The sequence below is a fragment of the Grus americana genome, chromosome 14 (assembly GCF_028858705.1).
Source record: "Grus americana isolate bGruAme1 chromosome 14, bGruAme1.mat, whole genome shotgun sequence".
NCBI classification, from domain to species: domain Eukaryota; kingdom Metazoa; phylum Chordata; class Aves; order Gruiformes; family Gruidae; genus Grus; species Grus americana.
The window spans coordinates 20459100-20477377 of NC_072865.1; the positions used below are offsets into that span (position 1 = coordinate 20459100).

General features: G+C 57.6%; 2 protein-coding genes across 2 annotated transcripts; both read right to left on the minus strand.

Moving 5' to 3' along the window:
* Window positions 1-2280: 2280 nt before the first annotated feature.
* Window positions 2281-4944, minus strand: LOC129212987 (protocadherin beta-15-like). Its single transcript, XM_054842254.1, has one exon. The coding sequence runs from the start codon at window positions 4720-4722 to the stop codon at window positions 2281-2283; it is 2442 nt and encodes an 813-aa protein (XP_054698229.1). The 5' UTR covers window positions 4723-4944.
* Window positions 4945-11106: 6162 nt separating this feature from the next.
* Window positions 11107-13987, minus strand: LOC129212988 (protocadherin beta-15-like). Its single transcript, XM_054842255.1, has one exon. It carries the CDS (start codon window positions 13546-13548, stop codon window positions 11107-11109), a length of 2442 nt encoding a protein of 813 aa, XP_054698230.1. The 5' UTR covers window positions 13549-13987.
* Between the last annotated feature and the right edge of the window lie 4291 nt (window positions 13988-18278).

An 18278-nucleotide genomic window follows, 5' to 3' on the forward strand; every position in this document is an offset into this window, starting at 1 on the left:
TTTCTGCTCGCAGGTGGCTTTCTCGCTGGTACCACGTGGGAGCAGCCTGCAGGCTCCTCATTTAAATGAGCTGAGTTTATCCTTCCAGGAAAGGATCTGTGGAACACAACATAGCACAGGACAGCACAGGACAGGCCTGTGCCTGAAAGGAGGTTGTAAGGAGGTGGGTGTTGGTCTCTTTTCCCAAGTACGAAGTGACAGGATGAAATGAAATGGGCTCAGGTTTCACCAGAGGAGGTTCAGATGAGATATTAGGAAACATTTCTTCACCCAAAGGATTGTCAAGCCTTGGAACAGGCTGCCCTGTGCTTCAGTCACCATCTCTGGAGGTGGCGCTTAGGGACATAGTTTAGTGGTAGACGTGGTCAAGTTAACGGTTGGACTTGATGATCTCAGGGATCTTTTCCAAACTAAGTGATTCTATCATTCTACTCAGGTTAACTGGACCGTAGATCATTCTCTCCTGGATGTACAACGGTGTTCTGTCAGCATCACTACACCAGTCCTTTGCTCAGGACTTACTGTTTATCAAGACCTTGTGGAAGGGATGGCATTTCCCTAGAGCAAAGCCTCTCCTTGGAAGCAGTTTTTGTTCACCAAATGCCCACCTCCTGGCGCTCCCCCAAGTACTTCTCAAAGGAACACGTACGCTGTCTTTGTGTCATCCATCTTCTGACACTGCTACAACTTTAGCGTCACTCCCCCCACCTCACTGCTTTGACGAGGCCTTTGCCCGCCCAGGCCCCTGTTAGCATACGGGCCAGTTACCCCTGACCTGGATCTAACTGCGCCCTGTTGTCACAAGAAGCTCAGTGGTCAGAAGACTTATAGAGGCTTGCCAGCAATTCCCTGCTCCCCACAACTTTCCTCAAAGCTCTTTTGACCATATCTCCAATCAGAAACAAAGTACCCGCTCAACTTGACCTCAAATAAAGGACAAAATGAGAAAAAACCTCCCAGGCTTTTCAAAAACTCTCACAGAGCTTTCCCAGAAAGAACATCCCTTCAAAGACTCCACACAAGGCATTTGGGTGTTCTCTTTATTGCATTGTTACACACAAGGGTACACTGCTTTACAACAGTACAGTTCAGAACTGCAGCACAACACAGCGTGAGGGCTTCCGAATATTCCGTGCCACACCGCCTTCATTCAAACAATTTGCTATGACACGTGTGGTGACAGTCCTTCTTAAGGGGAATAGGCAAGACAATGCTGACAGGCAGTTCACAGAGTAGAAGGAGAAAGGGCAAAAAGGAGGATGCAAATGCTCTTGCACAAACCCAGACAATCATATCGGGACAGCTTTCCACTCCCATCAAGAAGCCTCTGAATGGGGGAACAACAATGATGAGACCCACCCCGATGCCCTTTTCCAAGTTCACCTCAGTTCCACCTTCCAACAAAATCGCTTGCAGCAACTTGAGAACCCAAACATAATGAACATATTTTCACAACTCTGTACAGTTATAGGCTATGGCAACACCATTCCTGTTGCTATATTTCCTAGGCACTCCCAAGGAGACAACCTGGCAAACCTTCCGTTATCACCAGATAGAAATCTAGTGTGTTGTTTTCCTCTCCCTTAGAGGTAATGACACTGATCTACTCAAAGGGTCACAATACCCTTCTAGACTGCTGAGCTGGAATTGTGCACATCACAATAGTTAGACGTGAGCAGCTCCATGCTTCACTGGGCAGCCCTAGTGCAGCATATGCAGACACACAACGCCTGTCCGGACAGATATAGTGACCAGAGGGCAAAACACACAGAGCCCACGCACTTCAGACGGAGACATGCAGGACTCACAAAAGGGAGAACCTCGCGCTTGCACCACATTCTGACACAGTACTCGCAACTTCCTTGCTTTCCTGACCCGGGAGGAGGGCTACGTGCATTTCAGCGAGCATGTGATCTGTCTGCCCGACCTTGCCATTTCATTACAGCACAGAGCAAGAGGTCCGTGGTCTTGCCTAACAGCAAGGGAGACAAGAACATAGCCGGGGGCCCTGCAACTAACCCCACTCTTGAAGCATTTCAGAAATGGCTGTAACAGAGCTGAAACATTTCCGGAGTGAGGGAGCCCTGAGGTTCTTTTGCTTCGTTCTTTGTTGATTTATTATGCAGGGGGGGACAACCTTTCTTCTGACTTAGAATTTGAGGGAAACCAGGGATGCCAATTGCAAATGCAGATTAACTCTGCAGGAAGCGTTGCCACAAGCTGTAGCCTGGATCCCTTCCTGTGACGAGGCGTGAAGCCTCTGGCTGTGCTGACTCCACGCTAGGTAAAGGAAAGACTGTTGAATGGTTCGGCAGAGAGTGTCCCTGGGTTGTCTGGTGCCACGTCCTCCATGATGACAGGGCCCCGGGGCAAATCCTGTTCATCGTCCGCACCCCCGCCCCTGGCACAGTGCTGAGGTGGCAGGCTGGGGAGGATGGGCTTGAGGAACTTGAACTCGCTGTTGCCCGAGCCTGTTGTGAGGCTGACCTCGTAGCAATAGGCGTGGGGCAGGGTCCCCGCATTGGCCGCCTCGGCCAGGCTGCTCTGCAAGTTGCCGGTGCCGTAAAGCACATGCCCACCCTTCAGCTCCTTTCTCTTGCACACCTTATGAGCGACGAAGGCGACCGTGGACGCGAGGAAGAGGACCGAGACAAAGACCAATGAAATGATTAAATAGGTGGTCAGGGAGCTGCCCTCGTCCTCCGTGGCCAGGCTGCTCTGCGGTAGGCGCACCTCCGAGAAGTCACTGAGCAGGAGCGCGCTCAGTGCCGCAGTGGCTGACAGCGGTGGCCGCCCGTTGTCTCGCACCAGGATGACGAGCTTCTGCTTCACGGCGTCCCTCTCCGTCACTGGCCTCCTCAGCCGCACCTCCCCGCTTTGGGCACCCACCGCAAACAGCCCGGGGTCGCTGGCCTTCAGCAAGTGGTATGAGAGCCACGAGTTCTGCCCCGAGTCGGCATCAACAGCCACCACTTTGGTGACAAGGTACCCCGCCTCAGCCGAAATGGGCACCAGCTCGCTGGACGGTGGGCTGCTGTCCTGGGCGGGGTGCAGCACCAGAGGCGCATTGTCATTCTCGTCCACCACGACAAGGCGGACGGTCACGTTGGCGCTAAGGCGAGGCGACCCTGCGTCAGAGGCGCTCACTGAGACCTCGATCTGCCTCACATGCTCGTAGTCCAGGGGCCGCAGCACAAACACGTGCCCGTTCTCAGAGTTCACAGAGATACAGGAGCAGGGAGGCCGCTCTGCTGGGTGCGCTGGGGCCAGGGAATAGGTCACCTTGGCATTGGGCCCCACGTCGGCATCCGAGGCGCTGACGGCTCCAACAAGCGCCGTGGGCACATTGTTCTCACGCACGTACATGGTGTACGAAGTCTGGTTGAAGACAGGCGCGTTGTCGTTCACATCGGAGATGTCCACCGTGAAGGTCTGGGTGGTTGTGAGAGGAGGTGACCCCGCGTCTGCTGCTGTGACAGTGAGGATGTACCGCGCCGTCTCCTCCCGGTCCAGCGCGCTCACGGTCACCAGCTCATAGTAATTCTTGTAGGCTGGTCGCAGGGAGAACGACAGCTGGTCTTTCAGGGCACAGGTGATCTTCCCGTTGGCACCAGCATCCCGGTCCCTGACCGTGAAGAGGGCGACCACCGTCCCGGGTGATGCGCTCTCGGGGAGGGGGCTGCTGAAGGAACTGACCACCAGCTCCGGCGCGTTGTCATTCACATCCACCACCTCCACCAACACCTTGCAGATTGCCGAGAGGCCCCCGCCGTCCGTGGCCCGCACGCTGAGCTCGTGATTCTCTGCCACCTCAAAGTCCAGAGGCTTTGTGAGTCTAATTTCACCGCTCACAGGGTCAATGACAAATGCTGAGGGGCTCTGGCCCACCGCTTGGCTGAATTGATAGGAGATGGCCCCGTTAGGTCCCGCATCCAGATCGGATGCCACCACCTTGACAACCACAGAGCCCTCCGGAGCATTTTCCAGTACCTGGCCAACGTACAATTTCTGTGTGAAGACCGGAGAGTTGTCATTTACATCTAGAACAACAATGTGGACTTGGGTGGTCCCACTCCTGGGTGGAGTGCCTCCATCCATGGCAATGAGACTGAAGCTCAAATCTGCCCGCTCCTCTCTGTCTAGTGGCTTTTCCAAGACCAGTTCCACAGATTTGTCATCCTCACTCTGACTCCCAAAGGAGACACTAAAGTACTCGTTCTCGGGAGCGATGCTGTAAGCCTGGATGCTGTTGCTGCCAATATCCAGGTCCTGAGCCCCCTCCAGCGGGAAACGCGAGCCTGGGTTACTAGTTTCCAGGATCTTAAAAGTGACCTGTTGCTCGGGGAAAACGGGCGAATGGTCATTGATGTCCTCCACGGTCACCTCGACCCGAAAGAACTGCAGGGGGTTTGCCAGCAGGAGCTCGAAGGGGAGCGTGCACGTCCCGGACTGCCCGCACAGCTGCTCCCGGTCCAGCCTCTCGGCCACGACGAGGCGGCCGGTGCCGCGGTCTAAGCGAAAGTGCTGCCGGCCGTCCTCCGAGGCCAGGCGGGCGCGGCGAGCCGAGAGCTGCGCCGGGGCCAGCCCCGCGTCCTCCGCCACGTTCGCTACCACGGAGCCGCTCTCCCCCTCCTCGGCTACGGAGTAGCGGATGGGCTCGGAGCGAGCGTGCGGCAGGGAGAGGAAAGCAGAGAGACAAAGCACTTGCCTTGCGATCGCCATGTCGGGGCGGCGGACAGCCTCCGTCTCGCGGATCTCCCGCGCAGTCCTCCGCGGAAAGCGGTGCCCGGCAGCAGCGCGGCTGGGCGGCGGGCGTCCGTTCTCCCTCCCTCCCTCCTTCTCGCCGACTCCGGCTGGCGACCCGGAGCGCGGCCGCCGCGGCCCGGCAGCGGATGGCACGGAGCACCGCTCGCCGCCGCTACCCGGCTCCGCTCCGCTCGGCTGGGCTCCGCTCCGCTCGGCTCCGCTCGGCTCGGCTCGGCTGGGCTGGGCTCGGCTGGGCGGTGCTGGGCAGGGCCGGGCCGGGCCGGGCCGGGCTCGGCCGCCTCCCCGCCCGCAGCCGCTCGGCGCCGCCTTGGCCGGGAGCACCACCCTGCGGCCCGCGGCGGGACTGCGCCCGCCGCCGCCCGCTGCCCGCGCTGCCGGCTCGCACCGGCACACGGATCCGTGCGCACACACAGCTGCCCCGCGTCTTCCCCCGCTGCCCAGAGCCCGCGGGCGGGCGGGCGCGCTGGTCTCCCGGGAGGCCGATCCGTGCCCTTCGCGAAACACGGCGGCAAGACAAGCACGAGGCGGTTCCCACGGCGCCGTGGGCGGAGGCGCGGCCCCGATCCACTCAGCCGCCTTGCCCGGCCGGACCAGCCGCCCAGGAGCCTCTCCGCAGGGGCAGCACGCAGGAACCAGCACGGCACGGCACTACACCGACTCGGGAATCCCAGCCTGAGGACGGGGAACGGAGGCGGGTCTCGGCAAGGCTCGGGCGTGCACGCGCCTGCCGGCCGGCCAGTCCGGCGGCGGAACGGGAGCCACCAAGCTCCCCGCGTTGGCTTCCCTCTCGCCAGCCGGCCGCGAGCTGCACAGCGGTTCTCGCTCCTTGCCTCCCCGCAGGAGCGTGGTTGAGCTGCCGGAATACGCCGGAGAAGCCGTCCACCGGGGCGATGCCGAGGGTGGCGGTGGCGGAGCGCGGCGGCTGCCCGCGCTCTCGCACCAGCACGACGAGGCTCTGCCGGGGCGCGTCCCTCTCGGACAGGGCCCGCGCCGTGCGCACCTCGCCGCTGTGCAGCCCCACGCGGAACAGCCCCGGCTCCGGCGCCTTGGCCAGCTCGTACGACAGCCACGCGTTCTGCCCCGCGTCCGCGTCCACCGCCACCACCTTGGCCACCAGCGCCCCGGGCTCGGCCGAGCGCGGCGCCAGCTCCACGCCCGCCCAGCCCGCGCCCGCGCCGGCGCCGGCGGCGGGTACAGCACCTGCGGCGCGTTGTCGTTCTCGTCCACGATCACGAGCCGCACCGACACGTTGCTGCTCAGCGCCGGCGCCCCGCCGTCCTCCGCCCGCACCCACAGCCCCACCTCGCGCACCTCCTCGTAGGCGAAGGAGCGCAGCGCGTACAGCGCGCCCGTCTCGCCTGCACCCTCAGCAGGACTCGCTCTCTGCCGGCCCCGGCATAGTCTCTCTCACAAGTTCTGCCCGCCGCATTGCTGCACAGAATCACAGAATGACAGAATGATTGATAGAACAGTAGAATAGAATGACAGAATAACAGAATGGCAGAACAATAGAATCGCAGAATGATAGGATGATAGAATCATAGAATCATAGAATGGTTGCAGTTTGATGGAATGTCTCCCTGGAGCCTTCTCTTCTGCAGGCTGAACAACACCAACTCTCTCAGCTTTTCCTCATAGCAGAAGTGTTCCGTCCCCATTATCATTTTGTAGCGCTCCTCTGGACTCACTCCAACAGGCCCATGTCTTTCTTGCACTGGGGACACCCAAGCTGGACGCAGTACTCCAGGTGGGGTGTCACCAGAGCGCAGTAGAGGGGAAGAGTCCCCTCCCTCGACCTGCTGCTGGTGCAGCCCACGATAAGGTTGGCTTTCTGGGCTGCAAGCACATATTGCTGGCTCATGTCCCATTTGTCACCCACCAGTACCCCCAAGTCCTTCTCCACAGGGCTGCTCTCATTCCCTTCATCCCCCAGCCTGTATTGATCCCGGGGGTTGCCACAGTGCAGGTGCTGGACCTTGCACTTGGCCTTCTTGAACCTCATGAATTTTGCATGGGCCCACCTCTCAAGCTTGTCCAGGTCCTTCTCAATGGCATCCCCTCTCTCAGGCGTACCACTCAGCCTGACGTCATCTGCAAATATGCTGAGGGAGCACTCAATCCCACTGTCTGTGTCGCTGACAAAGCTACTAAACAGTACTGGTCCCCGGACGGAGCACCGAGGGACACCACTCATCACTGATCTCCATCCGGGCATAGAGCCATTGACCACCACTCTCTGGAGGCAACCATCCAGGCAAGTCCTTATCCGCCAAATAGTCCATCCATCAAACCCATCTCTCTCCAATGCAGAGAGAAGGCTGTTGTGGAGGACCGTGTCAAAGGCCTTACAGAAGTCCGGGCAGGTGACATCCATGGCTCTTGCCTTGTGCACTGAGGTAGTTGCTCCATCACAGAAGGCCACAGGGTTGCTCAGGGAAGACTTGCCCTTGGTGAAGCCATGCTGGCTGTCTCAAATCTCCTCCCTGTCCTCCATGGCTTCTAGGAGCATCTGTTCCTTGATCATCCCAGGCTGATGGGTCAGTAGTTCCCAGGGCCCTCCTTTCTACCCTTTTTAGAAATGGGTGCAATGTTTCCATTTTTCCAGTCACCAGGGACTTCACCTGACTGCCATGACTTTTCAAATGTCATGGCTGGTGGCTTGACAGCTACATCAGCCAATTCCCTCAGGACTCTCAGATGCATCTCGTCAGGTCCCATAGACTTATGTATGTTCAAATTGCTCAGCTGGTCTCAAACCCGATCTTCTCTTGCAGTGGCAGGCACTTTGCTCCCTAGTCCCTGTCTTCAGGTTCATCCACTCGAGCAGTGTGGGAAGAGAGGTGGCCAGTGAAGACTGAGGCAAAGAAGTTGTTGAGTACCTCAGCCAGCCTCCTCCTTGTCTGCTGTTACCTGTTTGCTAGTCATGTTCATCAGGGCAGGTACCCTTTCTTTGACCCTTCCTTTTCTGGCTGACATACCTATTGAAGATCTTCTTCATACTCTTTGCGTCCTTTGCCAAGTTCAGCTCCAGCCACGCCTTCGCCTTCTTGACCCCATCCCTACACAACCGGCCAAAGTCCCTATATTCCTCCCAGGAGCCCTGTCCCTGCTTCCACTGCCTGTGCATTTCTTTCTTGCCTTTTAGTTTGACCAGCAGGTCTTTACTCAGCCGTGCCGGTCTCTTGCCTTCCTTTCCTGACTTCTTACACATGGGGATCGAGAGGTCCTGCGCTCTTTGGAAAGCATCCTTAAAGATGTGCCAGCTCTGTTCTGCTCTCTTGTCCCTCAAGGCAGTTACCCAGGGGCTTCTACTGACTCATGCCTACAACAGCTGCAAGTTTGTTTTCCTGAAATTCAGGCTCCGGACTTTACCCTTCGCCTGACCCCTGTCCCTCAGGACTGCAGACTCCACCACTGCATGATCACTGTAGCCCAGGCTGCCCCCAATCTTGACGTCTCTGATTAGCTCACTCGTGTTGGTGACCAACAGGTCCCATCTGACAGGCCTGTCTATTCCCTGGCCTGAGAAGTTATCCTTCCTAAAGGGCACCTCCAACGAGCCCCTCGGGAAAGTTCAGCAGTGTGTTCAGGCCCTCCGGTACACGCAACAGCCTCCCCTTCTCAGGAGGGAAAAACCGTAATAAAGCATCTAGTTATGAACTGCATCAAGCACACAAACCCTTGAGCTGGAACGACCAGACAACCAGCTGTTTGTCACCAGGAGGTGCACGTTCCTTGTGGTCTCAGTAAGAGAGAGGGAGGCACGCTGACTCTCGAAGATGTCATTCAGAACTCTCTCTCTTATAGCTCTCACTATTGGAAGAGATTAGCACAGAGAATGGTACGTCCCTGTAGAGGCCGAGAACCCTGAGCAGAGTAGCTTCACGCAGGACTCCAGCCACGCACAGCATGCCAGGCAGACCCTGGTCATAGAAAAGAAAGAGTGCCCTCGTTTCAGCAGCTCACGCCAATTTAGGACTTTCCAGCAAGAAACCATTTCTAGTCATCATTTCTGCTGTCACAGTAGAAGAAGTTTGCATCTGGACTTTCTGCTCGCAGGTGGCTTTCTCGCTGGTACCACGTGGGAGCAGCCTGCAGGCTCCTCATTTAAATGAGCTGAGTTTATCCTTCCAGGAAAGGATCTGTGGAACACAACATAGCACAGGACAGCACAGGACAGGCCTGTGCCTGAAAGGAGGTTGTAAGGAGGTGGGTGTTGGTCTCTTTTCCCAAGTACGAAGTGACAGGATGAAATGAAATGGGCTCAGGTTTCACCAGAGGAGGTTCAGATGAGATATTAGGAAACATTTCTTCACCCAAAGGATTGTCAAGCCTTGGAACAGGCTGCCCTGTGCTTCAGTCACCATCTCTGGAGGTGGCGCTTAGGGACATAGTTTAGTGGTAGACGTGGTCAAGTTAACGGTTGGACTTGATGATCTCAGGGATCTTTTCCAAACTAAGTGATTCTATCATTCTACTCAGGTTAACTGGACCGTAGATCATTCTCTCCTGGATGTACAACGGTGTTCTGTCAGCATCACTACACCAGTCCTTTGCTCAGGACTTACTGTTTATCAAGACCTTGTGGAAGGGATGGCATTTCCCTAGAGCAAAGCCTCTCCTTGGAAGCAGTTTTTGTTCACCAAATGCCCACCTCCTGGCGCTCCCCCAAGTACTTCTCAAAGGAACACGTACGCTGTCCTTGTGTCATCCATCTTCTGACACTGCTATAACTTTAGCGTCACTCCCCCCACCTCACTGCTTTGACGAGGCCTTTGCCCAGCCAGGCCCCTGTTAGCATACGGGCCAGTTACCCCTGACCTGGATCTAACTGCGCCCTGTTGTCACAAGAAGCTCAGTGGTCAGAAGACTTATAGAGGCCTGCCAGCAATTCCCTGCTCCCCACAACTTTCCTCAAAGCTCTTTCGACCATATCTCCAATCAGAAACAAAGTACCCGCTCAACTTGACCTCAAATAAAGGACAAAATGAGAAAAAACCTCCCAGGCTTTTCAAAAACTCTCACAGAGCTTTCCCAGAAAGAACATCCCTTCAAAGACTCCACACAAGGCATTTGGGTGTTCTCTTTATTGCATTGTTACACACAAGGGTACACTGCTTTACAACAGTACAGTTCAGAACTGCAGCACAACACAGCGTGAGGGCTTCCGAATATTCCGTGCCACACCGCCTTCATTCAAACAATTTGCTATGACACGTGTGGTGACAGTCCTTCTTAAGGGGAATAGGCAAGACAATGCTGACAGGCAGTTCACAGAGTAGAAGGAGAAAGGGCAAAAAGGAGGATGCAAATGCTCTTGCACAAACCCAGACAATCATATCGGGACAGCTTTCCACTCCCATCAAGAAGCCTCTGAATGGGGGAACAACAATGATGAGACCCACCCCGATGCCCTTTTCCAAGTTCACCTCAGTTCCACCTTCCAACAAAATCGCTTGCAGCAACTTGAGAACCCAAACATAACGAACATATTTTCACAACTCTGTACAGTTATAGGCTATGGCAACACCATTCCTGTTGCTATATTTCCTAGGCACTCCCAAGGAGACAACCTGGCAAACCTTCTGTTATCACCAGATAGAAATCTAGTGTGTTGTTTTCCTCTCCCTTAGAGGTAATGACACTGATCTACTCAAAGGGTCACAATACCCTTCTAGACTGCTGAGCTGGAATTGTGCACATCACAATAGTTAGATGTGAGCAGCTCCATGCTTCACTGGGCAGCCCTAGTGCAGCATATGCAGACACACAACGCCTGTCCGGACAGATATAGTGACCAGAGGGCAAAACACACAGAGCCCACGCACCTCAGACGGAGACATGCAGGACTCACAAAAGGGAGAACCTCGCGCTTGCACCACATTCTGACACAGTACTCGCAACTTCCTTGCTTTCCTGACCTGGGAGGAGGGCTACGTGCATTTCAGCGAGCATGTGATCTGTCTGCCCGACCTTGCCATTTCATTACAGCACAGAGCAAGAGGTCCATGGTCTTGCCTAACAGCAAGGGAGACAAGAACATAGCCGGGGGCCCTGCAACTAACCCCACTCTTGAAGCATTTCAGAAATGGCTGTAACAGAGCTGAAACATCTTAGTTCCGGAGTGAGGGAGCCCTGAGGTTCTTTTGCTTGCTTCTTTGTTTGTTTGTTGATTTATTATGGAGGGGGGGACAACCTTTCTTCTGACTTAGAATTTGAGGGAAACCAGGGATGCCAATTGCAAATGCAGATTAACTCTGCAGGAAGCATTGCCACAAGCTGTAGCCTGGATCCCTTCCTGTGACGAGGCGTGAAGCCTCTGGCTGTGCTGACTCCACGCTAGGTAAAGGAAAGACTGTTGAATGGTTCGGCAGAGAGTGTCCCTGGGTTGTCTGGTGCCACGTCCTCCATGGTGATAGGGCCCCGGGGCAAATCCTGTTCATCGTCAGCACCCCTGCCCCTGGCACAGTGCTGAGGTGGCAGGCTGGGGAGGATGGGCTTGAGGAACTTGAACTCGCTGTTGCCCGAGCCTGTTGTGAGGCTGACCTCGTAGCAATAGGCGTGGGGCAGGGTCCCCGCATTGGCCGCCTCGGCCAGGCTGCTCTGCAAGTTGCCGGTGCCGTAAAGCACATGCCCACCCTTCAGCTCCTTTCTCTTGCACACCTTATGAGCGACGAAGGCGACCGTGGACGCGAGGAAGAGGACCGAGACAAAGACCAATGAAATGATTAAATAGGTGGTCAGGGAGCTGCCCTCGTCCTCCGTGGCCAGGCTGCTCTGCGGTAGGCGCACCTCCGAGAAGTCACTGAGCAGGAGTGCGCTCAGTGCCGCAGTGGCTGACAGCGGTGGCCGCCCATTGTCTCGCACCAGGATGACGAGCTTTTGCTTCACGGCGTCTCTCTCCGTCACTGGCCTCCTCAGCCGCACCTCCCCGCTTTGGGCACCCACCGCAAACAGCCCGGGGTCGCTGGCCTTCAGCAAGTGGTATGAGAGCCACGAGTTCTGCCCCGAGTCAGCATCAACAGCCACCACTTTGGTGACGAGGTACCCCGCCTCAGCCGAAATGGGCACCAGCTCGCTGGACGGTGGGCTGCTGTCCTGGGCGGGGTGCAGCACCAGAGGCGCATTGTCATTCTCGTCCACCACGACAAGGCGGACGGTCACGTTGGCGCTAAGGCGAGGCGACCCCGCGTCAGAGGCGCTCACTGAGACCTCGATCTGCCTCACATGCTCGTAGTCCAGGGGCCGCAGCACAAACACGTGCCCGTTCTCAGAGTTCACAGAGATACAGGAGCAGGGAGGCCGCTCTGCTGGGTGCGCTGGGGCCAGGGAATAGGTCACCTTGGCATTGGGCCCCACGTCGGCATCCGAGGCGCTGACGGCTCCAACGAGCGCCGTGGGCACATTGTTCTCATGCACGTACATGGTGTACGAAGTCTGGTTGAAGACAGGCGCGTTGTCGTTCACATCGGAGATGTCCACCGTGAAGGTCTGGGTGGTCGTGAGAGGAGGTGACCCCGCGTCTGCTGCTGTGACAGTGAGGATGTACCGCGCCGTCTCCTCCCGGTCCAGCGCGCTCACGGTCACCAGCTCATAGTAATTCTTGTAGGCTGGTCGCAGGGAGAACGACAGCTGGTCTTCCAGGGCACAGGTGATCTTCCCGTTGGCACCAGCATCCCGGTCCCTGACCGTGAAGAGGGCGACCACCGTCCCGGGTGATGCGCTCTCGGGGAGGGGGCTGCTGAAGGAACTGACCACCAGCTCTGGCGCGTTGTCATTCACATCCACCACCTCCACCAACACCTTGCAGATTGCCGAGAGGCCCCCGCCGTCCGTGGCCCGCACGCTGAGCTCGTGATTCTCTGCCACCTCAAAGTCCAGAGGCTTTGTGAGTCTAATTTCACCGCCCACAGGGTCAATGATAAATGCCGAGGGGCTCTGGCCCACCGCTTGGCTGAATTGATAGGAGATGGCCCCATTAGGTCCCGCATCCAGATCGGATGCCACCACCTTGACAACCACAGAGCCCTCCGGAGCATTTTCCAATACCTGGCCAACATACCGCTCCTGTGTGAAGACCGGAGAGTTGTCATTTACATCTAGAACAACAATGTGGACTTGGGTGGTCCCGCTCCTGGGTGGAGTGCCTCCATCCATGGCAATGAGACTGAAGTGCATCTCCGCCTGCTCCTCTCTGTCTAGCGGCTTTTCCAAGACCAGTTCCACATATTTGTCACCATTCCTCCGACTCCCAAAGGAGACACTAAAGTACTCGTTCTCGGGAGCGATGCTGTAAGCCTGGATGCTGTTGCTGCCAATATCCAGGTCCTGAGCCCCCTCCAGCGGGAAACGCGAGCCTGGGTTACTAGTTTCCGGGATCTTAAAAGTGACCTGTTGCTCGGGGAAAACGGGCGAATGGTCATTGATGTCCTCCACGGTCACCTCGACCCGAAAGAACTGCAGGGGGTTTGCCAGCAGGAGCTCGAAGGGGAGCGTGCACGTCCCGGACTGCCCGCACAGCTGCTCCCGGTCCAGCCTCTCGGCCACGACGAGGCGGCCGGTGCCGCGGTCTAAGCGAAAGTGCTGCCGGCCGTCCTCCGAGGCCAGGCGGGCGCGGCGAGCCGAGAGCTGCGCCGGGGCCAGCCCCGCGTCCTCCGCCACGTTCGCTACCACGGAGCCGCTCTCCCCCTCCTCGGCTACGGAGTAGCGGATGGGCTCGGAGCGAGCGTGCGGCAGGGAGAGGAAAGCAGAGAGACAAAGCACTTGCCTTGCGATCGCCATGTCGGGGCGGCGGACAGCCTCCGTCTCGCGGATCTCCCGCGCAGTCCTCCGCAGAAAGCGGTGCCCGGCAGCAGCGCGGCTGGGCGGCGGGCGTCCGTTCTCCCTCCCTCCCTCCTTCTCGCCGACTCCGGCTGGCGACCCGGAGCGCGGCCGCCGCGGCCCGGCAGCGGATGGCACGGAGCACCGCTCGCCGCCGCTACCCGGCTCCGCTCCGCTCGGCTGGGCTCCGCTCCGCTCGGCTGGGCTGGGCTCGGCTGGGCTGGGCTCGGCTGGGCGGTGCTGGGCAGGGCCGGGCCGGGCCGGGCCGGGCTCGGCCGCCTCCCCGCCCGCAGCCGCTCGGCGCCGCCTTGGCCGGGAGCACCACCCTGCGGCCCGCGGCGGGACTGCGCCCGCCGCCGCCCGCTGCCCGCGCTGCCGGCTCGCACCGGCACACGGACCCGTGCGCACACACAGCTGCCCCGCGTCTTCCCCCGCTGCCCAGAGCCCGCGGGCGGGCGGGCGCGCTTGTCTCCCGGGAGGCCGATCCGTGCCCTTCGCGAAACACGGCGGCAAGACAAGCACGAGGCGGTTCCCACGGCGCCGTGGGCGGAGGCGCGGCCCCGATCCACTCAGCCGCCTTGCCCGGCCGGACCAGCCGCCCAGGAGCCTCTCCGCAGGGGCAGCACGCAGGAACCAGCACGGCACGGCACTACACCGACTCGGGAATCCCAGCCTGAGGACGGGGAACGGAGGCGGGTCTCGGCAAGGCTCGGGCGTGCACGCGCCTGCCGGCCGGCCCGTCCGGCGGCGGAACGGGAGCCACCAAGCTCCCCGCGTTGGCTTCCCTCTCGCCAGCCGGCCGCGAGCTGCACAGCGGTTCTCGCTCCTTGCCTCCCCGCAGGAGCGGTGGTTGAGCTGCCGGAATACGTCGGAGAAGCCGTCCACCGGGGCGATGCCGAGGGTGGCGGTGGCGGAGCGCGGCGGCTGCCCGCGCTCTCGCACCAGCACGACGAGGCTCTGCCGGGGCGCGTCCCTCTCGGACAGGGCCCGCGCCGTGCGCACCTGGCCGCTGTGCAGCCCCACGCGGAACAGCCCCGGCTCCGGCGCCTTGGCCAGCTCGTACGACAGCCACGCGTTCTGCCCCGCGTCCGCGTCCACCGCCACCACCTTGGCCACCAGCGCCCCGGGCTCGGCCGAGCGCGGCGCCAGCTCCACGCCCGCCCAGCCCGCGCCCGGCGCCGGCGCCGGCGGCGGGTACAGCACCTGCGGCGCGTTGTCGTTCTCGTCCACGATCACGAGCCGCACCGACACGTTGCTGCTCAGCGCCGGCGCCCCGCCGTCCTCCGCCCGCACCCACAGCCCCACCTCGCGCACCTCCTCGTAGGCGAAGGAGCGCAGCGCGTACAGCGCGCCCGTCTCGCCTGCACCCTCAGCAGGACTCGCTCTCTGCCGGCCCCGGCATAGTCTCTCTCACAAGTTCTGCCCGCCGCATTGCTGCATAGAATCACAGAATGACAGAATGATTGATAGAACAGTAGAATAGAATGACAGAATAACAGAATGGCAGAACAATAGAATCGCAGAATGATAGGATGATAGAATCATAGAATGGTTTCAGTTTGATGGGACCTTGAATGCTCATCTACTCCACCCCCTCGCTTTACAATGAGCAGGGACGTTTTCAACTAGACAGTTAGTCAGAGCACGGTCCAACTTAAGCTTGGATTTTACCAGGGATGGGGCATCCACAACCTCTCTGGGCTACCTTTTCCGGTGTTTCACTACCCTCATCGTAACAAATGTCTCCCTGATATCTAGTCTGAATCTCCCCTCTTTTAGTTTAAAACCATCACCCCTTGTCCTATCACTACAGGCCCATCTAAAACTTCTGTCCCCATCTTTCTTATAAGCCCCCTTTAAGTATTGAATGGCTGCAAGAATGTCTCCCTGGAGTTCTCTCTTCTGCAGGCTAAACAACACCAGCTCTCTCAGCTTTTCCTCATAGCAGAAGTGTTCCATCCCCATTATCATTTTGTAGCGCTCCTCTGGACTCACTCCAACAGGCCCATGTCTTTCTTGCACTGGGGACACCCGAGCTGGACGCAGTACTCCAGGTGGGGTGTCACCAGAGCACAGTAGAGGGGAAGAGTCCCCTCCCTCGACCTGCTGCTGGTGCAGCCCATGATACGGTTGGCATTCGGGGCTGCGAGCGCACATTGCTGGCTCATGTCCCATTTGTCACCCACCAGTACCCCCAAGTCCTTCTCCACAGGGCTGATCCCATTCCCTTCATCCCCCAGCCTGTATTGATCCCGGGGGTTGCCACAGTGCAGGTGCTGGACCTTGCACTTGGCCTTCTTGAACCTCATGAATTTTGCATGGGCCCACTTCTCAAGCTTGTCCAGGTCCTTCTCAATGGCATCCCCTCTCTCAGGCGTACCACTCAGCCTGACACCATCTGCAAATGTGCTGAGGCCACACTCAATCTCACTGTCTGTGTCGCTGACAAAGCTACTAAACAGTACTGGTCCCCGGACGGAGCACCGAGGGACACCACTCATCACTGATCTCCATCCGGGCATAGAGCCATTGACCACCACTCTCTGGAGGCAACCATCCAGGCAAGTCCTTATCCGCCAAATAGTCCATCCATCAAACCCATCTCTCTCCAATGCAGAGAGAAGGCTGTTGTGGAGGACCGTGTCAAAGGCCTTACAGAAGTCCGGGCAGGTGACATCCATGGCTCTTGCCTTGTGCACTGAGGTAGTCGCTCCATCACAGAAGGCCACAGGGCTGGTCAGGGAAGACTTGCCCTTGGTGAAGCCATGCTGGCTGTCTCAAATCTCCTCCCTGTCCTCCATGGCTTCTAGGAGCATCTGTTCCTTGATCATACCAGGCTGATGGGTCAGTAGTTCCCAGGGCCCTCCTTTCTACCTTTTTTAGAAATGGGTGCAATGTTTCCATTTTTCCAGTCACCAGGGACTTCACCTGACTGCCATGACTTTTCAAATGTCATGGCTGGTGGCTTGACAGCTACATCAGCCAATTCCCTCAGGACTCTCAGATGCATCTCGTCAGGTCCCATAGACTTATGTATGTTCAAATTGCTCAGCTGGTCTCAAACCCGATCTTCTCTTGCAGTGGCAGGCACTTTGCTCCCTAGTCCCTGTCTTCAGGTTCATCCACTCGAGCAGTGTGGGAAGAGAGGTGGCCAGTGAAGACTGAGGCAAAGAAGTTGTTGAGTACCTCAGCCAGCCTCCTCCTTGTCTGCTGTTACCAGTTCACTAGTCGTGTTCATCAGGGCAGGTACCCTTTCTTTGACCCTTCCTTTTCCGGATGACATACCTATTGAAGATCTTCTTCATACTCTTTGCGTTCTTTGCCAAGTTCAGCTCCAGCCACGCCTTCGCCTTCTTGACCCCATCCCTACACAACCAGCCAAAGTCCCTATATTCCTCCCAGGAGCCCTGTCCCTGCTTCCACTGCCTGTGCATTTCTTTCTTGCCTTTTAGTTTGACCAGCAGGTCTTTACTCAGCCGTGCCGGTCTCTTGCCTTCCTTTCCCGACTTCTTACACATGGGGATCGGGAGGTCTTGCGCTCTTTGGAAAGCGTCCTTAAAGATGTGCCAGCTCTGTTCTGCTCTCTTGTCCCTCAAGGCAGTTACCCAGGGGCTTCTACTGACTCATGCCTACAACAGCTGCAAGTTTGTTTTCCTGAAATTCAGGCTCCGGACTTTACCCTTTGCCTGACCCCTGTCCCTCAGGACTGCAGACTCCACCACTGCATGATCACTGTAGCCCAGGCTGCCCCCAATCTTGACGTCTCTGATTAGCTCACTCGTGTTGGTGACCAACAGGTCCCATCTGACAGGCCTGTCTATTCCCTGGCCTGAGAAGTTATCCTTCCTAAAGGGCACCTCCAACGAGCCCCTCGGGAAAGTTCAGCAGTGTGTTCAGGCCCTCCAGTACACGCAACAGCCTCCCCTTCTCAGGAGGGAAAAACCGTAATAAAGCATCTAGTTATGAACTGCATCAAGCACACAAACCCTTGAGCTGGAACGACCAGACAACCAGCTGTTTGTCACCAGGAGGTGCACGTTCCTTGTGGTCTCAGTAAGAGAGAGGGAGGCACGCTGACTCTCGAAGATGTCATTCAGAACTCTCTCTCTTATAGCTCTCACTATTGGAAGGGATTAGCACAGAGAATGGTACGTCCCTGTAGAGGCCGAGAACCCTGAGCAGAGTAGCTTCACGCAGGACTCCAGCCACGCACAGCATGCCATGCAGACCCTGGTCATAGAAAAGAAAGAGTGCCCTCGTTTCAGCAGCTCACGCCAATTTAGGACTTTCCAGCAAGAAACCATTTCTAGTCATCATTTCTGCTGTCACAGTAGAAGAAGTTTGCATCTGGACTTTCTGCTCGCAGGTGGCTTTCTCGCTGGTACCACGTGGGAGCAGCCTGCAGGCTCCTCATTTAAATGAGCTGAGTTTATCCTTCCAGGAAAGGATCTGTGGAACACAACATAGCACAGGACAGCACAGGACAGGCCTGTGCCTGAAAGGAGGTTGTAAGGAGGTGGGTGTTGGTCTCTTTTCCCAAGTACGAAGTGACAGGATGAAATGAAATGGGCTCAGGTTTCACCAGAGGAGGTTCAGATGAGATATTAGGAAACATTTCTTCACCCAAAGGATTGTCAAGCCTTGGAACAGGCTGCCCTGTGCTTCAGTCACCATCTCTGGAGGTGGCGCTT